The 20,495-nt window shown below is 42.5% G+C and overlaps 1 protein-coding gene across 1 annotated transcript; it reads right to left on the bottom strand.

Moving 5' to 3' along the window:
• Window positions 1-1,219: 1,219 nt before the first annotated feature.
• ifih1 (interferon induced with helicase C domain 1) lies at window positions 1,220-19,112 on the bottom strand. Its single transcript, XM_080839905.1, has 16 exons — window positions 18,625-19,112; window positions 18,109-18,280; window positions 17,712-17,891; window positions 17,476-17,544; window positions 13,041-13,276; window positions 12,337-12,547; window positions 10,606-10,823; window positions 9,933-10,034; window positions 9,195-9,318; window positions 8,454-8,669; window positions 8,053-8,309; window positions 7,724-7,873; window positions 6,820-6,981; window positions 4,192-4,385; window positions 2,045-2,138; window positions 1,220-1,908 (listed from the first exon to the last, which is right to left on the bottom strand). The coding sequence occupies exons 1-16, from the start codon at window positions 19,051-19,053 to the stop codon at window positions 1,693-1,695; spliced, it is 3,030 nt and encodes a 1,009-aa protein (XP_080696031.1). The 5' UTR covers window positions 19,054-19,112; the 3' UTR covers window positions 1,220-1,692.
• Window positions 19,113-20,495: the final 1,383 nt, after the last annotated feature.

Genomic DNA, 20,495 nt, shown 5'->3' with positions numbered 1-20,495 from the left:
TTCACAAATAATTTACATGTCGCTAACAACAGTCTATCGGCGATAAAGACCAGTGTTACTCCATATTGTCCAGAGCTCTTTCATTTAGAATGGAATTATGTCCTTGATGTAGGTTTGAACTTCAGATTGCAACCGGTGGCCCTGTAAGTTAAGAGTAACTTGTCCAAGAGATGCTTCCTCAAACTCAGCAGCCAGCAGAACTTTCCAAACAAGGGCGACGAATTCGTAAAGATTTAGGATGTGGCTTAAATGTTGACCGCACGTCGTAGCTCACCCAGTAAGACATAGAGAACTTTGCCGTTTGAAGAAGGTATTAAGTCTACATATCCAAGTTGTCAATATGGGCAAAATACAGTTCATGCCTATTCTCTCTCTCAAGAGACTCTTGCGTACTTTGCATATCAAGAGCATCGAGTTAAGTGTTCGTTCTCTTTCAAGCCATGTCTCCGTCCTCCTTACTAAGCGTCCTCCTTTGTCAGAGATGTATAACTACATAATACATCAACTTAATGCTAAGGTTACAGTAAGGTTATGCTAACATTAAGGTAATGATATGCTAACCCAGCTGTAGTTAATAGTTGGTACCTGTTAATTTAGTAAGCACGCAGCATAAAGCTTGAATATTTTATTTGCCCTTTTCCCATTTATTTGTGAATGTATGTGAGAGTAATATTCACACCTGTAGTTATAGCACTCATTCATTCCATGCAAATGAATGAGAGAGAACGAGCGAAATACAGTGAGAGAGAAGGACCACTTGTCAGAATGTCAAAGCCAACCGCAGCATGCGTGCTGACAGTTGTTCTCTTGTGAAGGAAAGCTGGAGCTTGTTCAGGGACATATGGGTAATCTCCGAGGACCTCTGAAACAGGTGTCTGAAAAGATCTCTCCATGGATCCTTGCTTTTAATCTCCATCAATAATGTAAACATGTCAGTGTGACAGGAAAAGAAAACATTTGCATAATTATTGTCAGTTCATCACTTCTCCCTTGTTGTACTATGTTCTAAAGACATCATTTTAGGTTTTATGCATAGCTTCATCCACGTTGTATGTGCATTTTATAGAGGTTGACGCGTCTGTTTAAAGAGCATCATCATATACAGGGAACAACACTGATTGAAAAGATGTCATGTTTTCATATTTGAAGAACACACACTATGAACAAGAATACATCACACAAGGATAGATCACAATTTATTATCAAGAGCTATGTTGATTACCATAAAAGACAGGATGTGTACCATTCGATTGTCAACATAATTAACAAGGACAGATCAGTCTGAATCTCAGAGAGTAGTAACAGTCAACAATCCAATGAACACATTGCTTTATAGGTACAGGTGTAATTTGATTGGCTGTTGAGCTCAAACATCAACAACCTTTTGCCAGAATCACAGACTGCATTTTTTATTTAACACTGAGATGAAGAGTGAAGATGAAGAATTATTATCACTAAACTGCATGCAACTGGTTACACTTGCATTGACGCTGCCAGTGTTTTGTGACACAAGATATATCCCACCCACTCCCCCGGGAAGCCTGTTGAAAGTTATAGTAAGGTGTGTTCAGTAGTTAGATCAGAGTGCTTTGTTGTCTTTAGGTGTAAGCATAAGAGGTATAAAGTAAACAGATCTCACGTCGTGCATGATTGAATATCAGGGCCATGAGAATCATTGTCTCGTAGTCACTATCACAACGTCTCGTCCTCCTCATCTTCTGAGTTTTCAGCCATTGCATGCTTCACAAAGTCCATTGCATGTTCTGCGTAGTCAAAGGCTGGGAACCGAATGGCCAGTTCTCCCCACTTGTTGAAGACCCTGTTTTTGCTGTTGTGTGTGACCACAGCGTTCTTGATGTGAAGACAGGGGCACTCAATCCCTTTGTACAACATCAGGGATCCCCATTTCTATCAGAAAAAAAAAGAAATAAAACCAAAAGTCATACAGATGGTTACATGAGTTCATTGCTTTGAAAATATCTCACTAAGAGGCCAATCACTATTCCACCTTTGAGTCCAACCCACTAAAGTAAAATGTACATACATGCCCGCACTCTTTGCAAGCTATAACCCCATTGGCCTCATAGTCCAGCAGCCTCTCCTGAAGTGTAGTGTTTTCTCGCACTATGAACAGATCACTGTAAAAAAAGAAAAATGTACAAGATTATTTAAGATTAAGCCTGACTGGAATAGAAAAATGGAAAAGTATGGAGAGAGAGAAAAGACATCTACAGTATAGTTGTCATGAAGATATTCTGTTCCCAAACACCATTAAAGAAGTGGCTTCTTACACTCTTTAAACCTGTAGTAACAATGAACACACTGCCAGATGAGAAGGGTGACAAGAAAGTCTATGGTAGAACTTAGTGTGTTCTTTTGATTAATTCACTATAGAGAGAAAATTAGTCAAGAAATCTTTGAAAACCTAAAAGTTACCGTACAAAGATCCCTAGAGTTGGCAAAACGAGTTTATCAGGACCATGAAACCTGAAGATTAAGCCTCAAAGGTTTATACTAAGCTTCTTTCATCAAGGGGTTCTAAATAGAGAGTTGTGCAGACAAGCTTAACAATACTTAAGTTAAAGAGACATTATGCAGGTTTTTTATTTTATTTACCATTTTATTAACGATTGAGTTTTGGAGCTAGCCAGGTTTCATCCTTAAATGCACTTTGAGTTTGATGGCATATGGTCGTGTAAAGGACAGATAAATACACCTATTATTCCCGCTAACCACCTAGGCTCATCACTGCGTAGTTTTGTGTTCTGGATCGGAAAACAAGTGTAAATGTAAGAACACATTTTACAGCACAATGTTGCCAAGTACTGTATATTGCAAGTTGGCAACCTATGATCAGTGCAAGCTGAAGGAAGCAGAATTTAAGGTTCAGAGTTAGTAAGGATATGCCATAGTCAATAATTCATAATAATTATAATTGATTTGGACTTTTGTAAAATGTAAAACTTCTGTTGTATGTTCTGGACCTAACCTGTGTGAGGTGTGAAAGAGCTCGCACTTCCTCCCTGGCCAGGTCATAGTATCTGTGGTGCCTCTGAAGGCTAATAGAAGGCTAATTTGATAATGGCTGGAGCTCTTAAACCCATTTGCTCTGTGTGAGCAAATTAGTCCTAGACTTCACGACTCCAAGGTCATTATTTGATACATATTCATGAAGGGATGAAGCTATGGGGTGACACCCCTTGTTTTAAGAAAGGATAAAAGTTTGTAAAGTTACAACGACTGACAGAAGAGAGTTAGGTGAATCCTTTAAGTGAAATAAGTGACTCTCCTCTGGTGTCCATCATTGCAAGATTAAACCTGAATCTTTGGCTGATCATACTTCAGACTGAGTCTCCTAACAAATGTTTTGGTCATACAAAATTACCATCAAAGCTAGGGGTGTGCCAAATAATCGTCATGACGATGCATCGCGATTCTAATTTTCACGATCTACTGCATCGATTGTTGACGCCAAGTATCGATTATTAATTAAAAAAAAATAAATAAAATGTTTTTCTTTTTTTTTTTAATTGCATGAATGGTTGGCGAACATCAAGCATTTTCGGCCGCGCGATACTGCGACAAGTCATTCATAAACAAAACATGCAGTGTATCCAGTAATAATAATATTTGTGTTAAGTAACCTCCAAAAGTCGTTTAAATAAATACAGCTATGTATGAAGTGAGTTGCTTTGAGTTATCAATTGAACACACGATCCAGATCATACACAGCCAGTCAGCCACTGGTAATGGCTTCATTTTTTTCTAACAGTGTTCAGTGAAAATTCGCAATGCATCGCAATGCATCGCAATAATTCAAGTATCGCGATGCATCGTGATAGAATCGCATCGTGGCATGTGAATCGTGATACGAATCGAATCGTGACTTCTTTGGCAATACCCACCCCTAATCAAAGCTGTGGTGTAGTTGCAAGGCAAGTCTGATGGCTGTCAGGTGTTAGCCCGCTAGTTTTAGACAACAACTGTGAAATGCCTTTTTAACTTATGCCTGTGCAGCAAAACTTCACATTCTTCCCTAAGAAGGTCATGGAACAGGAACCTATCCGACCACACAGAAACATGCATATTCCTGAGGGCACCAACCACAGTTGGTTATATTTAGTTACAGAATGAGAATATGGAAAACATCCTGTAAATACTAGAGGAGTCTGCAAAATATGACGTTGGTACCGGAATCCAGGCGTGACGACGACATGGTGCATGTCTTCAATGACTTTGATGTGCTCTCCTGAACAGACTGGCTTGCTGCAGCCCCTGCAGCTGAAGCTGACTTTAGAAGGCTCTTCCTTCAGCATCCCCTTCTGCTTCTTCTTCTTGGCACGCACATTCTCCTCCACGATGGATTGGAGCTGGAAGTCTTTCATCTGATCAAAAACAACCACAAAGTATCTCTCATATTGCAGTAGTCATAACACCCCAAAGCAAGCCCACCTGGTCGGAAAAGGTTGATTTGAGGGAGGAGAGGAGGAGAAGAGAGAGAACTCAGAAACAAGCAGATTAATTCATAAACACATCAGGATAAAACTATGTGCATACTATGTGCATACATTCTGCATACATGATGCATACAAGATTACATTATAAATATAAGATGCGCAAACATGATGCATACAAGATTGTTAGTGGATAGAAATTGAGAGAGTCAGCATTCAAACTATTGTTTGTAGAACAGCTTAGTGCGTATACAGTTCCCCTCCCAGGTTAAGGGTAAGGGAAGGGGTTGGGCTAAGGTAAGGGAAAGGAAGGGGTTGGGGTTGGGATGAGGTAGGGTAAGGGAAGGGTTTGGGGTTTGGATAGAGTAAGGGAAGAAACTGGGATATGAACCCTGGTCACCTTAGGCGCCCTAAGAGAATGACAAGTGATGTGGCCATTTAATGAGTATCAACGACACAATATAATATAGTAAGAGAAGAAAAGGTAGAAGGAGAGGTTCCCCCAGCATGGGGTATGGAAAGCCTGTTGTGACAGGTGCCTGATTATCCCTGGCACTGAAGAGTTAGATTAAAAGATGAGAAGCGTGTCGACATCTCGAACATCTTGTGTGGATTATTTTGTCTACATCTTGAAGGGACAGGACCTTTTCTGATCTAATATTATATGTATTATATTATGTTTTATGTGTGAGTTGAATGAGAGGTCTTGGTCAATAGATCTATGCGCCTTGTGTTATGAGATGCCATTGAGTGTGAGGAGATGGCTGGGTAGTTGTTTTGTCTTCAAGCGAGAGATAGAACCTAAACACCAGACTGAAGTGTTTGGTTAACGCGATACACACACTCTAAAGGCCGAATTATGCTCTGTTTTAGACGTAACGCGTAAGCACGTAAGATACACAACCCCCCCTTGCGCGGTAAAATACCCCCCCTTACGTGCTTAAGTGCGTCGCCCAAAATTCCTGACTATGCGACTAAAACACTACGGCCCTACACAGCTCGCAAAGGCTGTGATTGGCCGGCTACCACATCCCTTTCACACAGAGTCTCACGTTTCCGGGTTAATAGCATACAGTCTTTTTTAGACCCAGACATTTTTTTAAATCATGAATACCCTGCAGACCGTCTCACAAGCCTTTTCTTATGGATTAGGAACAAACATAACAGAAGAGGTCCGAAGACATGAACTCCTTTACAAATCCTCTTTAAACACTTATAAGGACGCTCAAATTACCGCGAATATCCCATTCTCACCCGCGATTGTTTGGAGAGAATGTGGTCATTCACGAACAAATAGGTACTTTCATATTCATTTTCCGCCACTTGTGAGTCATGGTGATATCTTTCATTGAGTTCATATTGACGTGAATCCATCAATTGCACCAGCGAGTTTGATAGAATGAGCCCGGTCTGCTCATACAAAAGTTAACAGTAACCTGCCGTTACCTTGTGGCCAGCACCATTGTAGTTACAAGCATTGACAACATGATGAGATTCTCTCGCCGTTTAGCACCTCATCTTTGAATAATGTAACTCATAAACACATCGTTTTAAAGCCTGTCGCAGTCATTAAAAGATGTCAATAAACAAACTTTTGCGTCATGTGCTGTCTTTTTCGCCACTGGTACTGAATTGCCAACATTTGTATTTTGTGTAACACTTGTAATCATAACATCAAGCCTTTCGCCCACTACACTTTCATGCTCCGGTAAGTTTTTTCCTTTGTCCTGCTGCAATAAATAGGCTTACTTAACTCAAAAAAAAATCTACAGTTCTGGCGTCAATTTGCTTTGCAACACGCAACACGGCTCACAAGCCTTGCAACACGGCTCTGCGTCTAAAACGAACCTTAAATCAAAACTTGTCTAAAACAAGTTCCTTGTGTAAATTACGTGCTTACGCGTTACGTCTAAAACAGAGCATAATTCGGCCCTAAGACAAACATACTCTTGATGGAACTGGAAATATTGCTATTCTGTTGTTGTAAGACATTGTATCTGCAACTAATTCTGGATGTGTACTCTGTCTGTCTCACTACCTGAGCAAATGACATGTGAACCCCCTTCCCCCTCTTCCTGCTAGAATCCTTTGTATCCTGGTATCACCCCCCTCCCCCATAGGTGAACCACTCACTGTCTCCCCTTCTTCTCACTTAAAGGGTGTGGCCCTCCCCTCTCCTTTTGTATTTACCTGACTGAAATGTATAAATGCCAACACATTCTGCTATCAGGTAGGCCTTTCTCGAAGTAGCAGCTGAGAGGGGGTCTCCCTAAACCTACAGAAACATGACTTTGTCCTCCGGTACCTTATTCAACTTTAGTGTGCTTATTAATATCCTGTCACTCTGCACAGGTCACACACTCACCTTCTTGTTGTACTCGGCCCTGGGTAGTCCTCCCACTTTGATGATGGCTTTCTCCATCATCTTCTCCCGGTACTCATTAACGCTCTCGCGCTCAGCCACTCCTGATCCCTCCACCTCCACCAGAGTGTAACTGCTATCTTCAGCTCTCCCTCTGCCTCGCGCCTACGGTGCAAAATCAAGCCAAAGAACTCATGTCATTATGTCTTCTAGCACATATACAGTATGTCTCCTAATATGACATGCCAGCACATGAGGGATGACAAACTAGAACACATGTGACGTGCTATTTTAAGATCTAGTGGTACAGGAGCTCAGTGTGAGTGTTATATATATGAGGCTAATTACTTCTTATTATGATGGCTGTTACTACATAATAGTACTAACAGGACCAGTATGACAGCGTATGAGGGCCATTGTAGTGGAAGGCGGGTAGTATTCAGAGAAAAAATTAAGAATTTAAGTCGTAAATGTACAGAAAATAAATTTGCAAATTAACAAGAAACTCAAAAATAATGTTTTTGTCAAAGAACCACATTGCTTCACTTTGCACTACTGGATCAATCTCACCACACCACAGACGGCATCGGTAAACAGAAAACGACTTACGTAGGCCTACATGTTAGTGAGAAGGTGCAACAGTAGGCTATGGAACATGGCTGTCAAACGTGTAGGCCTATACCTGGCCAATAAGACGTGCCATCCTCAAATTAATTTTGATAGAATATGGTCATGTGATATAGATATATATGCATGTATATATATGTTTGTACCTACAATGGCCCTAATACACCGTCGTAGACAAGTGATGCCAGTATATCACTGCAACACACTGCAACACATAGTGCATATTGAGTGTACATCTGTATGAATAGACAGTTTTTTCTCTTGCAATCACAAGACTTACTTGAATCATGGCGATCTCATTAGTGACCAGGCAGTAGCGGATAACTATATTACACTCCTTTATGTCCAGACCCTCCTCTGCAACTGTGGTTGCGATGAGCAGATTTATCTCCCCCAGACGAAACTTTTTCAGCACATCCTTTTGCTCTGCCTGTTCAGTGAACAACAACAATATCACATCCAAAGACTGTTTGAAACCATACATGAAATTTCAACTCATCATTCCGTTCCCTGGAAACAGATGCGATGAAAAGGTAGAGAAGGAGCAGGCCGAGAGAAAGAGAAGAGACAGAAACAGATACGCCATTACGGCACTCAGGCCTAACTCACAGAGGTCATGGGCTTCACGAGGCTCTGGTCTCCCCCTCCAATCAGGTGGCTGGCCCGGACTCCACATTCCTCAAACTTTGGATTCTCCTGGATCCACTGGCTGAGGGCGATGGCGCTGAGCCGCGTCTTGGTGAAAATGATTCCCCGCGCCTCCGCCCGGGTGGTGAACTCCTTCAGGATGATCTCACGCAGTTTGGACAGGCTGTTGTTCTCGAACTTGGGCTGCTTGGCCAACTCCTGCAGGTTCTCTCTCTTGTCTGCGAAAAACGACGTCCAGTCGGTGATCAACACAGCTTAGCAAAACATTCCAACAACTCCCAGGATAATGCATGTGATATCTTACACAAACTGACTTCTTCGAAATGAAAATGTAACTCAATTATTCAGTTTAATGGAAATACCTTTGAACAATGTGAAGAGAAATTTTTCAGTGTCAGTGATAGTAATGTTCTCTTCCTCATCGGGGTCGTATTTCTTCTTCGACTCCTCGCTGTAGTACTTGTCGAGGAAGCGGTAAGCGTCGGACATGCGGATGGTGTTGCTCTGGTGCAGGGCCTCGTTGTACTGCCGGAGGTGTTCGGCGCACACTCTCACTTTTGTGTTTTCCTCTTTGGCGGCTGTATGACAAATGACAGGCCAATCAGATGACTGAAGACTTTCCTACAAGCGCAGAGAGAGCAGAGGAAGGAATCCCTGCTCTCAGACTCTGCAATAAGAAAACCAATGCTGGCTTTCAGACTCAAATGTTCCTGCAGACTTTGGGTGATTTATGCCACACGAACATTACAAAAAAATGGTCAGTTTGAAATGCTTATACGTTCCTATCCTATAGGGATTTATAGGGGGCAGGGTTTTCTTTTCTGGGTACTCTGAGAATGTGTTGTACAGCTAACCTGATTAAAAACCCAGAACTGCGAAACACATGGATTAGTCATCAGATTGAGGGGGAACTCATCTAAGAGGTCTTGGGTTTCAGCTGAACTGGCTCTCTGCCTGAAAGTGCCAGTAAGTCAGTGGTCTCTTCAGCAAATACAGCCACAGCTTTCAAGGAACATTATATATACTCCCTGAAGGAAAAAATGAGTCAACGAAAAAAATGGGATTTTTTCTTTAGTGCATATGGAAATGGTGCTGAGACTCACCGTTCTGCTCTGTCAGGACCACCCACTGCTCATAGTTCTGGGTGCCGAAGTCACAGAGTGGGTTCAGCCCAGCATGAGTCTGGATCTGCTCCATGATCCCCTTGATAACATCTCCAAAGGGATCCTTATGATTGTTGGGAGAACAATAGGAGAGTTTAGTTACAAAGCCGCATTTGACGGATCAAATCTCTACAATGAATTTGGACTGACAGCGTGAAATACCTAGCCAGGCACTTACGCAAGACATTCATTTGGCTTTCAAAAATGTCTTGTACATTCTGAATGCATTAAAAGTTTCAGTACAGTGAGACGGTTTTATTGATTTCTTAAATCAAGAGAATTTATAGAACAATCATTTCTTGCATTCTGAAACTTTTGCCTTTAGTGTGGTTATTAATATAAGAGGTGCTGCTTCCTGTTGTTCAAAGGTGCCTGCAGGCCTACGGTTACTCTTTGTTTAAAGGTCAGAGAGGTGATAGTGTGGCTTTAAAAACCTGTTATGATGTGAGCAATTGAACATGCGGTTTACTGGTATTTCAGATCCGCAGCTTGATATGCCACTCTCACTGTACTGCTTTCATATCATATTTCATGAGCAAATATGACAGCATGAAAGCAAGCAAGCATTTATATGGACTGCACTTACAGACTTTTAACAGCACATCACTGCTGCCATGGCTTATCATACCCACTATCATGTGGAGAATGTCTACGGAAAGGGCGACATTAAAGAGGTACCTCTTTTCTTTTATCAGCACTTGCAATCCTTTTGAAAGGGGACGTAGACTCCTCTTGTAGGTTCTTTGTCTTTATAGTAACAGCATCCAGGTTAGCACAGATCTACAAATGAGATCACAGCATAGAAGAGCAAGAGGGAGTGAAGAGGTGGCAATGACTGCTAACACATATCACATGATACAAGTTTATCAGCAGTACTTGCATGAGTCATGACACCATTCTATTCCACAGCTCTATATTTACCATTATTTTATTAATAAAACTGGCTGTCATATTGAAGGACACTAGCAACCATTAGAAAACCACTTGGAATGGGCAGACCTTGAGTGAGTTAGTAACAAAGTAAATAAGGTCCTTGTTACACAAAACAGTCTGGCTTTAATGCTCTCTCAAGTGTGAGGCATGTGGGACATTAGAAACAGGCTTCTCCACTACGAGTGCCGGGAAAAACTGAACATGAGACAAAGCAGGGAGCAGCAAGACCTGAGGAAGAGAGGGTAAAGAGAGAGAGAAAAAAAGAGAGAGAGAGAGAGAGGGAGAGTAAGGAGGGGGGGGGGGGGGGGGGTGATGAATGAATGAAGGGTCAGGAAGACACGCAGGCGTGGGAGAAAAGGGAGAGAAGGAATGGGGAACAGGAGAAAAAGAGCAAGTGCAGCAAGACTGGCTGGAGTACCCGGAGTATGTGCTCCATGGCCTTCTGCTGGGTCTTGGCGCCTCCAACTCCGGGCGAGGCAGTGAGCCCCAGGACCTGAGGGATGGGCAGGGGATCCTTCTGTTCCTTCCGCAGCAGGTCGTTGCGGTGCTTCTGCCTCAGGTAGCGGATCATGATGTGGTTGTAGACACCTCCCTTCTGCGTGTGGTGACACTCATCTATCACCATAAGGGTGATCTCTACAAGGGTTCAGTAAAAGGATGCTTCAGTGATCATTCCTGGCATTATTCTGTGTAGTAGTTAGAGAAATATTTCATATTTCATATTTCATTATAACATGGCTCTTTGGGCTATTGTTACTGGGAAGCAGTTAATGATTTTACGCTGAGGACGCATTTAAGTTTATCCTAAAACTATGGAATAGTTTTCAGTATAACATTCAAAGGGTCTTCTCTGAGGAAAAGCTGATGATCCCTTATAGAATGTCCGAGTAGGGAGTGTCGGGGTGTAGTAAGGAAGCAGTTGAAAGGGGTCAAATAGGGAAAGGTCCTGGGTCATGCCATCAACAAGACAGGAGAGGAGTATAAATCCACCACCACAGCTGGCATGTGTTTGAATGATCACCACTGTGAAGCAGCACAGAGCCCTCCCCTCAGCCAGGGGTTCAGGACCTCTCCTAGCTGGGGAGGACATGAACCATCCTAGAGGTCCCATACGACTCCCATATTCCTTCAGTCAGCTCTCTTTCTCCCTCTTTCTCTCTCTCTCTCTCCCACAAACCTCAAAACTCCTTCCTGCAACATCTATTTTTAATGATGCTGAGGCTTAATGTTTACACGTTGATTATCTTGCTGGAAAGCGAACCTCCATACCCAAGCTATTGTTTTGTTTCCAGATTTGCAGATTTTCAAATACGAGGATAGCACTTTATTTTTTTTGTGACTGCAATTTTTCACCACGACCTTGGCACTCTAGCCCAGCCAAGCTTTTCATATCTCTTCTAGGAAAACCTACAGCAATCTTAAACCACTCGTTCTCCTTCTCTCTAACCCCAGTCTGTGCCTCAGAACCAGCGAGAAAAGTGAGAAAGGTCATTTCACAGCAATGACTGATGCCAAGAGTTTCGTTTTACAAATCCAACTCTTTTTTTTTTTTTTCGTCTGGTGTAACGTATGCTGCCCAAGAGGCCAATGAAAACACAAAAGCAACCCTGGTGTGGAACTTGAGGCAATGACAGGGGCCCTCAGGTGGATTGGATGAGCCACCCCCTGATGACTTGAACAGACTTGAGGCCAGACATTCACCAGCCACCCCCCTCGGAAAAAAAATAACTAGAAAAAATAATAATTATAAAAAACTAATAAATAAAAAACACGGAACTGGAAGACATGAAGCAAACAGCATCTGTTACACTTGGGGAAATTCCACCTTGGGTTAGAGTGCCAGCTTGACATCCAGAGAAAGGAGAACTGGCTAGATATGACAGAAACCTGTCAGTGTAAACTCCCTGAGGGGGGAGAAGTGCGTCCTCCCATTCAGTCTCCCCTCCCTACCTGCCTGCCTACCCCCCCCCACATATAAAGCACCAGGGATGTCATTCATCCGAGACCGCTTAGGCAGAGTCCAAGAAATCCTCCTCCATAACATCTGTCAAACGCAGATCAATAATTCACAGGAGGAGAAAGCGCACCAAATCACCTTGTTAGTGGGGAAAATGATAGAGAACTGGATGGCAACATAATGGGGCCAAACCTGACAGCGAGATCCCGTCCTCGTCTACTTTCTTAGCATTGGCGAGGGAGTTTTCCAGGATTTGTGCCGTGCAGATGATGATGTCATTCTTTCTGAAAATCTCGGGGAAAGAGATTTTCATCTGCGAGTCTCCGCTCACCCTCTCCACTTTGAACTGGTGGCGCAGGAACCTCCCAAACTCAGTGGAATAATGCTGTTCCACCAGAGGAATCTGCAAAATAACAACCTTATTGCAAAAGCCCAAAGCTTTATTTTATATCACAGAACAGATTATTGTATTACCTATGGACATGTGTCATGTGATATCTTTATAATTAAAGACACTGATATGTTTTAGTTTTCCTGATGCCAACTCACTCCTTATTATAATAACAATCAATGTCCCACACCAACTGAGTGTTTCAGGTAAGTCAACATTTAAAAACTACACCAGTGCAGGATTTAGAGCTGAGTCAGACTTTGTCGGTTTGATGAATCATTTCTGCAGACGGTAAGTCTGGTGCAACTCTAAAAAGTATTTCCCCTTTTTTAAAACATAACTGGAAAAAAACAAGGCCACAAGCAATCATGAGAGTGCACTACAGCACGCACACACACCTGAACTAAACTAAAGCTAAACATCTGAGCTGCTTTAAGACGCAATGACCAAAACTGGAGCAGACAGCCGGGCAAAGAGAGTAAAAGGCCCTGACTTGTCTATGTACCTTATTCACCAACACCACAACCTTCCCTGGCTGGTTGTCCCTCCTCCTGCTGTCCAGATGTTCCTTCGTTATATAGACGGCCACTCTGGTTTTCCCACTTCCTGTTGGGAGGCAGATGATGATGTTTTTGCCCTCCAGGGCCGGCCCGGCGACATCCGTCTGATAGTCCCTCAGAACGATGCCCCCCTCCTCTGGGCCTCCTCCCGCTGCAGCCGCCGCACCCCCATCGCCACTGGCTGAGGAGAGACAGCAGAACGGAGGGTTCAGCCAGCAGACGGCGTCTGCATCAACACCCTGTAATTACGGCCCTGTCCTGCTGCAGGCACTCACTGTCCAGGCTGGTGCTATGTTTGTCGTTATGTAAACTTAAAGGGGGGTTGGGGTGGGGTGGGGGGGGGGGGGGGGGGGGTAGTGAAGGGGTTGAGTCAGATTGGGGTGAGTTCATGGCTTTCTAGGGAACCGCAGGGTATGTCCCAAGCACTCTGGTTTAAAACAACTTCTCATGAGGATGGTGTAAACCCTCCTAATCCACCAGCCTGGGGCAATACATGACAAAATGTCTCCTGACTGTCTTTGACTGCATCACCAGAGAGGCACTTCCTGGATTAATTCTATGCGGGTGAGGGGAAGATTAGTAATAGTGAGCTCCAAAGCTATAAGGAGTAAACAATGGCCTCTATTGCTTTCTAATATTTCCCTTCTCTCAAGCCCAGTGATTTAATACAGATATTTCCCCAGCAGCCTGACTTAAAACTGCACAACTGCAAACTGATCTTTCTGGGGTTTGCACTGTTTTAAAGAAGTCTTTATGGTCGTTTTACAAATTCCTGTGCATTGAGAATAGATTTATGAGAAAGCAATGGTAACCATAAACTCTTGGTGCCAGCACAAGAAGGCGTGTGCTATAGCCGCTTCAGAAAAGGTATGCTTTTATTAGTGGCTGCATTTAGATAGCTTCAGACACGTTCTTTGCAAGAATCCTAAACAGAAGGACAAATTCTGTATTATTAATACAGAATTAATACTGACCAGTGAATGGACCTTCCAGACATCGCTATCGTTAAACTACAATCACTTGAGGCACTTTCACTGCACACTGATCCCCATTTCACTAATTGTGAGACTTCTAGCACCAATTGGCTGGACCTCTGTTAAATTAGGTCAGTCACTAAAAGGGAGTGAATACTTATGCAATCACTTATTTACATGACATATTTTTATTTAATTTACAATACTGTGTAGAAATCTGTTTTCACTTTGGCATTGAAGAGGGCATTTTTTTGATTTTTTTGTCAAAAAAGCCAACTTATATTGAGCATGAATGAGTTATAAAAGCAATAACAGGGAAAAACATCCAAGGGGGTGAATACTTATGCAAGGCACTGTAAACCCATCCACAAAGTCACCTGGATGTCACCTGATCACTCTACCAAAAAACAAATCGACCACAAATGTACAAACAGGAAGTTCAGGCGCTCTCTCCTAGATGTCCGTGTGAAGAGGAATGCCCTACCACTTGCGATTACACATTTCAATTTTCACTGTTTTGATCATGACCATTGCACCTCTAATACCTTAGCTGAGTTTGGCTATGTTTCAGTGATGGCCAAGAGGTGAGCATATGCAACAACCTAAGTGTGCAGAATCTAACTGTGCCTATTCTACTTTATAATACCAATGATACATCTTCCCTGCTACAATCTAGGGCAGTGGTTCTCAACCTTTTTCAGTATTGTACCCCCTGTGAAATCTTTTTTCAGCCAAGTACCCCCTAACCAGCGCAAAGCATTTTTGATTGAAAAAAATATGTTATACACAGCGCTATGCCATCATTGTCTGATTTATTAAACTGTCAGCACTGAAGATTGAACATTGAACATTGTTGCATTGAACTGAGTGCGTTTGCAATTACATTTTAGTAAGAAACTTGTGCTTCACTGAAAATCTTTGTCAGTCTTGGTGGCAAGGAGGCAACTGCTGTGATCAAGCTCTTCTCCAGGCACAGTCTGTTTATCTGCTTTGTTTTGATCACAGTCATTGCAGAGAAGGAGGCCTCACATAAATATGTGGAGGCATAGGGTAGTAGCTGCTCCAAAGCTTTCTCTCCCAGGTCAGGGTGCTCCTGCTTCACACAAATCCAAAACTGTGAGTGTGGATGAGGCAAACTTCATCTGGAGCCCACGGTCAGATGACACTTCCATGAGTGTTTCCTGATTAGTGACAGAGCTTCCACATGCTTCGGACAAGAGAAATGGGTTTTTCACCCAATCCAGCTGTGTAGATTTCTCCTCCATGTCAGGGAAGTAGGAAATTGAAAATTAAAATGTTGAATCAAATTGGTCTAATGTCCCACGATGACCAACTTGACTGGAGCTCTGTCCACATCCTCACTAGAGAGAAAATCATCCATCTGAGGAAATCAGGTGAAATCCCCCTGTGCAGAGGCTCTTCTCCACAGCACTGCTTTCTTCGGGAAGCCTACCACCTTGTCATGCAGGTTTAAAATGCTGGTGTCCTTTCCCTGCAGACATATTCAGTTCGTTCAGTTTGCTGAATGTCTGCCAGATAGCACATATTTGCAAGCCAGTCTGTGTGGCATGCGGAGATCTGTGCTCAATCATAAAGGTGTGTACTTCAGATCGTAATTCCAACAGCCGTTTGAGTATTCTCCCTCGAGAGCCAACGCACTTCGGTGTGCAGCAGCAGTTGTGTGTGTTCAGCTCCCATGTTTTGGCGAGAAAAAAAATCGCGCTTATTATACAGTTACTTGCCAAAACGATAGAAGACATTCCTCCAGAATACCTCTTTTGAATGAGTTTGTTGCCATTTCGTGATTTCCGCTAAGAAAAAAATAGTTCTGCACGCAAATGCTTAGCAATCTACCTTCTGACTTCAAGTTTCAATGACCTTCCGTTACGTTAACTAACCGAAATACTTGCGGAATGATATGAAAGATGTGAATTAAAAGCAAAAAACCCGTTGCCAATGACAGCGGTGATAAACTTTCCGCAGCAGTGAATATCAAGGAATTACCAACCTGCGAACGCAGACATTTAACCCACATATGGCCCATACAAATCAACGTTCATTTTGGAACATTCTGAAGAGCCGTATAATAACTATTTTTAAATTATTTTTGAATGGAGGCTTATTTTAAATATATCTTTTAAAAATCTCACGTACCCCCTGGACTACCTTCACGTACCCCCAGGGGTACGCGGACCCCCGGTTGAGAACCACTGATCTAGGGGACCAAATCGCACAAACCAAAGCGACAAATTTCCAACAAATTTCCCTCATGTCCCCATTCACAGTCTCAACAGCATGTGGTAGCAATTGAGAGTAGAGGACTGGCTTTCGTCCACACTCTTTAACCTCTGTGTGGTTAGTCACAGAGACGCATGGAACATATTCTCCGGGCCAATTAGGGCAAACCCACGGAACCCTTTTTTCTGTGACTCGCCGTCATTTCATTCCACTGCCACCACAAATGCCTAGCAGTATCCTGATAGCACCGAGCCTTCACCTTGCTAACACTGTCGAGCAAAAGCATTCATTGTGGGTACGTCAATGCTAAACTTTAGCATCATGAATACATACGTCTATAGAACCAAAAGATTTCAGAAGCAATTATTTTCTTGGTTTGAGCTTTTTAGCAATTTCATGATTCTGACTTTGATTTGGATGTGTGTTCGGACAGCACACATGGGGAAATAACTGCTGATTTTGTTTAAACTTGGTTTGGTTTAAACAGTTTACTCACAGACGTGGCCTTTAAAGCAGAAACTGACTGACTGCCTGGAGAAAAGTGTCAAAAACCTCTTAATAATAAACACTCCTAAATGTAATCTTGGAGAATTCAGCTAACTATGCTTCCAGCTGCACAGCCCTATCAGGACCAACTGTATCAACAGAACATGCAGAAAGATGATCTTCTGGTGAAATGTGAGAATTCTGGACAACACATTGGACTAGTCCAGGATTTTTCACTGGTGTTAACGCCTCCTGCATACCGCTAGTCCTCCCAGAAGACTCTCTGGGTTTAACGGTTGATTGCTTCAAGATGTACATTAACACAGGCAGGCAGGCTGCACACATCCGACTGACCTGAACTAGCTTTGAAGAACGGCTCAAAAGCCAGTGTGCAGTGCAGCGCTATGCAGCGCTATGATTCATGACTTCTTAATACACAACATGCAGATGGAAACAGGAAATCGGTGGTGATGTCTGAGATACGATACAGACTCAAGACCAGCTGCATATTGTACATAGTGATGCTTGACTGACAGACCCCAAGTGTCCATCAAGAGTCACCATCAATCTAAAACTATGTTTTCAAATACTTAATAGATCATGTTATCTTATTCTATCTGCAGTACTTATTCTCATGTAGAACTATTTCCCTCAGAGGTCATTGCCAAGAAAGGGTCCTTACCTGAATCATCCATGCTCTCACTGGCATGGCTACTCTCATTCTGGGAAAAGTCAGCACTATAAAGGTCCACTGCACAAACAGAGCAGAGAAAAAAAACAATGTTAAGAGAGAATAGTGTTTCATGAGTGCTATACAATACAATGAAACAGATAATATGACAATACCTATACGTTTGGTTTAATGTGCACACACACAGACAGGGGCACAAAAGGAGGATATGTATTTGTCCATGTTACCTGAGCCATCAAAAGTGCCATCAAGGGACTCGCATGAAAGGAAGCCTGATATGCTATCACAGGATGAGTCCAGAAGACTGGCAGGGGCCTTCACTTGGGCAGGCACGGCCAGGTTCGTTTTAAGGTGTTCCTTTACAAGTTCCTTGTCATCTTTAAGAGCATGAGGTGTGTCAGGTACACCTAGACACAGATAGTAAGGAAATTGCTCAGTAACGTGACATTAAGGCCTGCAGTACTATTTATGTTGTGTACATTATACAATGAATGTATATTTTGTAAAAGTGCAAATGGCAAAGTCAGCCTTACTAAATCTGTTAGTTGTTTGTACAGTTTACGTATGCCCTTTTATAAATTGGAATTACTTACATCTCAAACATTGTATGTTTCCAACTCTTACCTTCCTCATCCACCAGATCTTTTCCTTGCAGCTCTGCGACCAATGGGAAGTGCTCTGTGTCTGCCAAAGCTTTAAGAAATGTGGAAAACCACCCCGCTTCTTTCCTTACCACTCTTCTGAGCAGTAAACGAGCACCACCTATTGGTCCGAGTTTGTCAGTCTCTGCTAGAATCTAGAAAGACACGAGAACATTTCAATGTTAGCTCGCAAGGAACATATAACGCCAGTAACCCCAGAGATAAAATAGGCAGCTACTGTCCTCTGCTGGTTTTCTCACGGATTGCATGTCGGCTCAACAAGCTGAATACAGACGGATAGTGCTACAATTACTTTATATAAGATTTGACAAGCCTTGGAAACAGACTTAATGATTTACTTATGGCAGGCTTCGTATTATATGACGTTTTAAGAACATGGCAACTTCAATTACCACTGCATTAATATACTAAGCTAAACAAGCCGTTTGCTGTATAGCCTATAGTTAGATTGTAGCCTGTTTGAAGAGATTGCACTTACATTGTCATGATCCTCGTCGGTTAAAATGTCCATTGAGTGACAGCTGATGCAAACATCTCGCGTCTTCATTGTTTCCAGGGTCGGTTGAAGAAGTTGTATCATTCTGATGCAGTTGTCATTTTCGACCTCCATAGACGGAGTAGGTGGGTTGTTGTTGATATAGTTAGCCGCATGCTTACAGCCTACTGTTTCTAGACCGTCCAGTAGTTCCCTAAACCAACCCTCTGTCCGTGGACCTTTTAAAATAGTATTTAAGAGTTGGTCAGCAGCGTATAAGTTGCCCTGGTTGTTTAACTTGGCTCTAATCGATTCTTTCTCACAATCCTCTATAAAGTGTAAACGATCCAGAAGGGGTTCGACGAGAATAAGTCTTCTTAGTCTATTCCTAAAGCATTCAATTAGTCCAGTGTTTTCTTTATCACTGCTCATCTTGTCAAACGATTGCTGAATTTGTCACAGCCAAAATAGTAACAGCTAGCAAAACAGATCGCAGATTCCCCAACGACGTGTTCAGTTTCAGTTTCGTTTCTGCTGAGATGAGACAGGAAACTACATTAACCGGCATTAGCCTCCCTGAATCAGTAAGTCAGCATGTCAATACAAATTAAACACAGTTGTCTTTTTACATCCCAGTGAAAGTCAGTATTTGGCATGAAATAGGTCTTCGCGAACTCATTAGGCATACTAGCATGTTACAAATATCCTGGCCATAGATGCATCAATCATTGCATCTGTCTTTAAAAGATGTCATGTAAAAAACAATTGAGCATGCTGTCCTTCGCCCAAAGAGGAAAGCCCCCTAAAAGGCCAGATTAGGCCCAGAGAAGGTCGTAAACACATTAGAGGAGGAGATGGTGGAAGAGGAAGAGACAGTACAGGTGGGAGAGGAGCTCTTCAGGTTTATGGTGCTGTGTTCTAGCCGCTGAGCCACCGTGCTGGTACAGATTTCTGCTCGTCGGTGCGACCAAGTGACTGGTTAATCATATCATTCCCCCCTCCTGGGGTATTTCTCTTCTGTTACTGGAGCTTCTGATCTAGTGATAGTTATTTTCAGTGGGACTTGTTTAGTGGACTTTTGTGAAGTTTTAATTATGTTCACTTAAATGCGCCGGAGGTAACATTAGAGCAGGGGTAGGCTACTCAATAGGCGGACCGCGGTCCGGATCCGGACCCAGACGCAATCAAATTTGGACCGAAGCCAAAATCAACTTTATAATTTAAACATGATCCAAGCGAGTTTTCATTGGTGCGTGATTTCGCGCTATATATTGTTTTTCTACTCCATGTGGTTTCTATCTTCCGTGTCCAATCCAGAGGTCCAATCAGGCGCTGTAATAACAACATCACTATGACAACCGACTCACTCAATGTTGGCCGCGAGCTCTGTGGGTCACGCAGGTTGTGTGTGTCAATGGCAACAACGTGGGCAGATTGATTTTTTTTTTATATAAGTATGTTTATTGAGCATCAGCGATACAAATTGAGGACATAAAAGAGATAATAAACAATGCTCACATTTTTCCCAATTTTACAATTTACAGTACCCCCCACCCCCCCTCCCACACACCCACACACACCTCATACCCCTGTAGAGGTCCCACCCCTACCTGTCTCTAGGTGAAGTGAAAAGAAAAAATATAGAAAAGAGAAGAACAAGAAGAAAAAGAAAAAAAAGAAGAAGAAAAAAAAAGATATAATAAAACACAGATTGAGAAAACTAAAGAAAAACTAACATTTTGGGAATGTCAGTTTCAGGGAAGAGCAGAACTTAGACATCAGACTCCTCAGGTGTTATGTCTAATGAGTCTATATTGAACAACAAGGGGTTCCAGATTTTATCAAATTTCCTCAGAGAGCCTTTGAGGGAAAAC

This window comes from Sprattus sprattus, assembly GCF_963457725.1.
Source record: "Sprattus sprattus genome assembly, chromosome: 5".
Lineage (NCBI taxonomy): Eukaryota > Metazoa > Chordata > Actinopteri > Clupeiformes > Clupeidae > Sprattus > Sprattus sprattus.
This window is presented reverse-complemented; position numbering and strand designations above follow the sequence as displayed.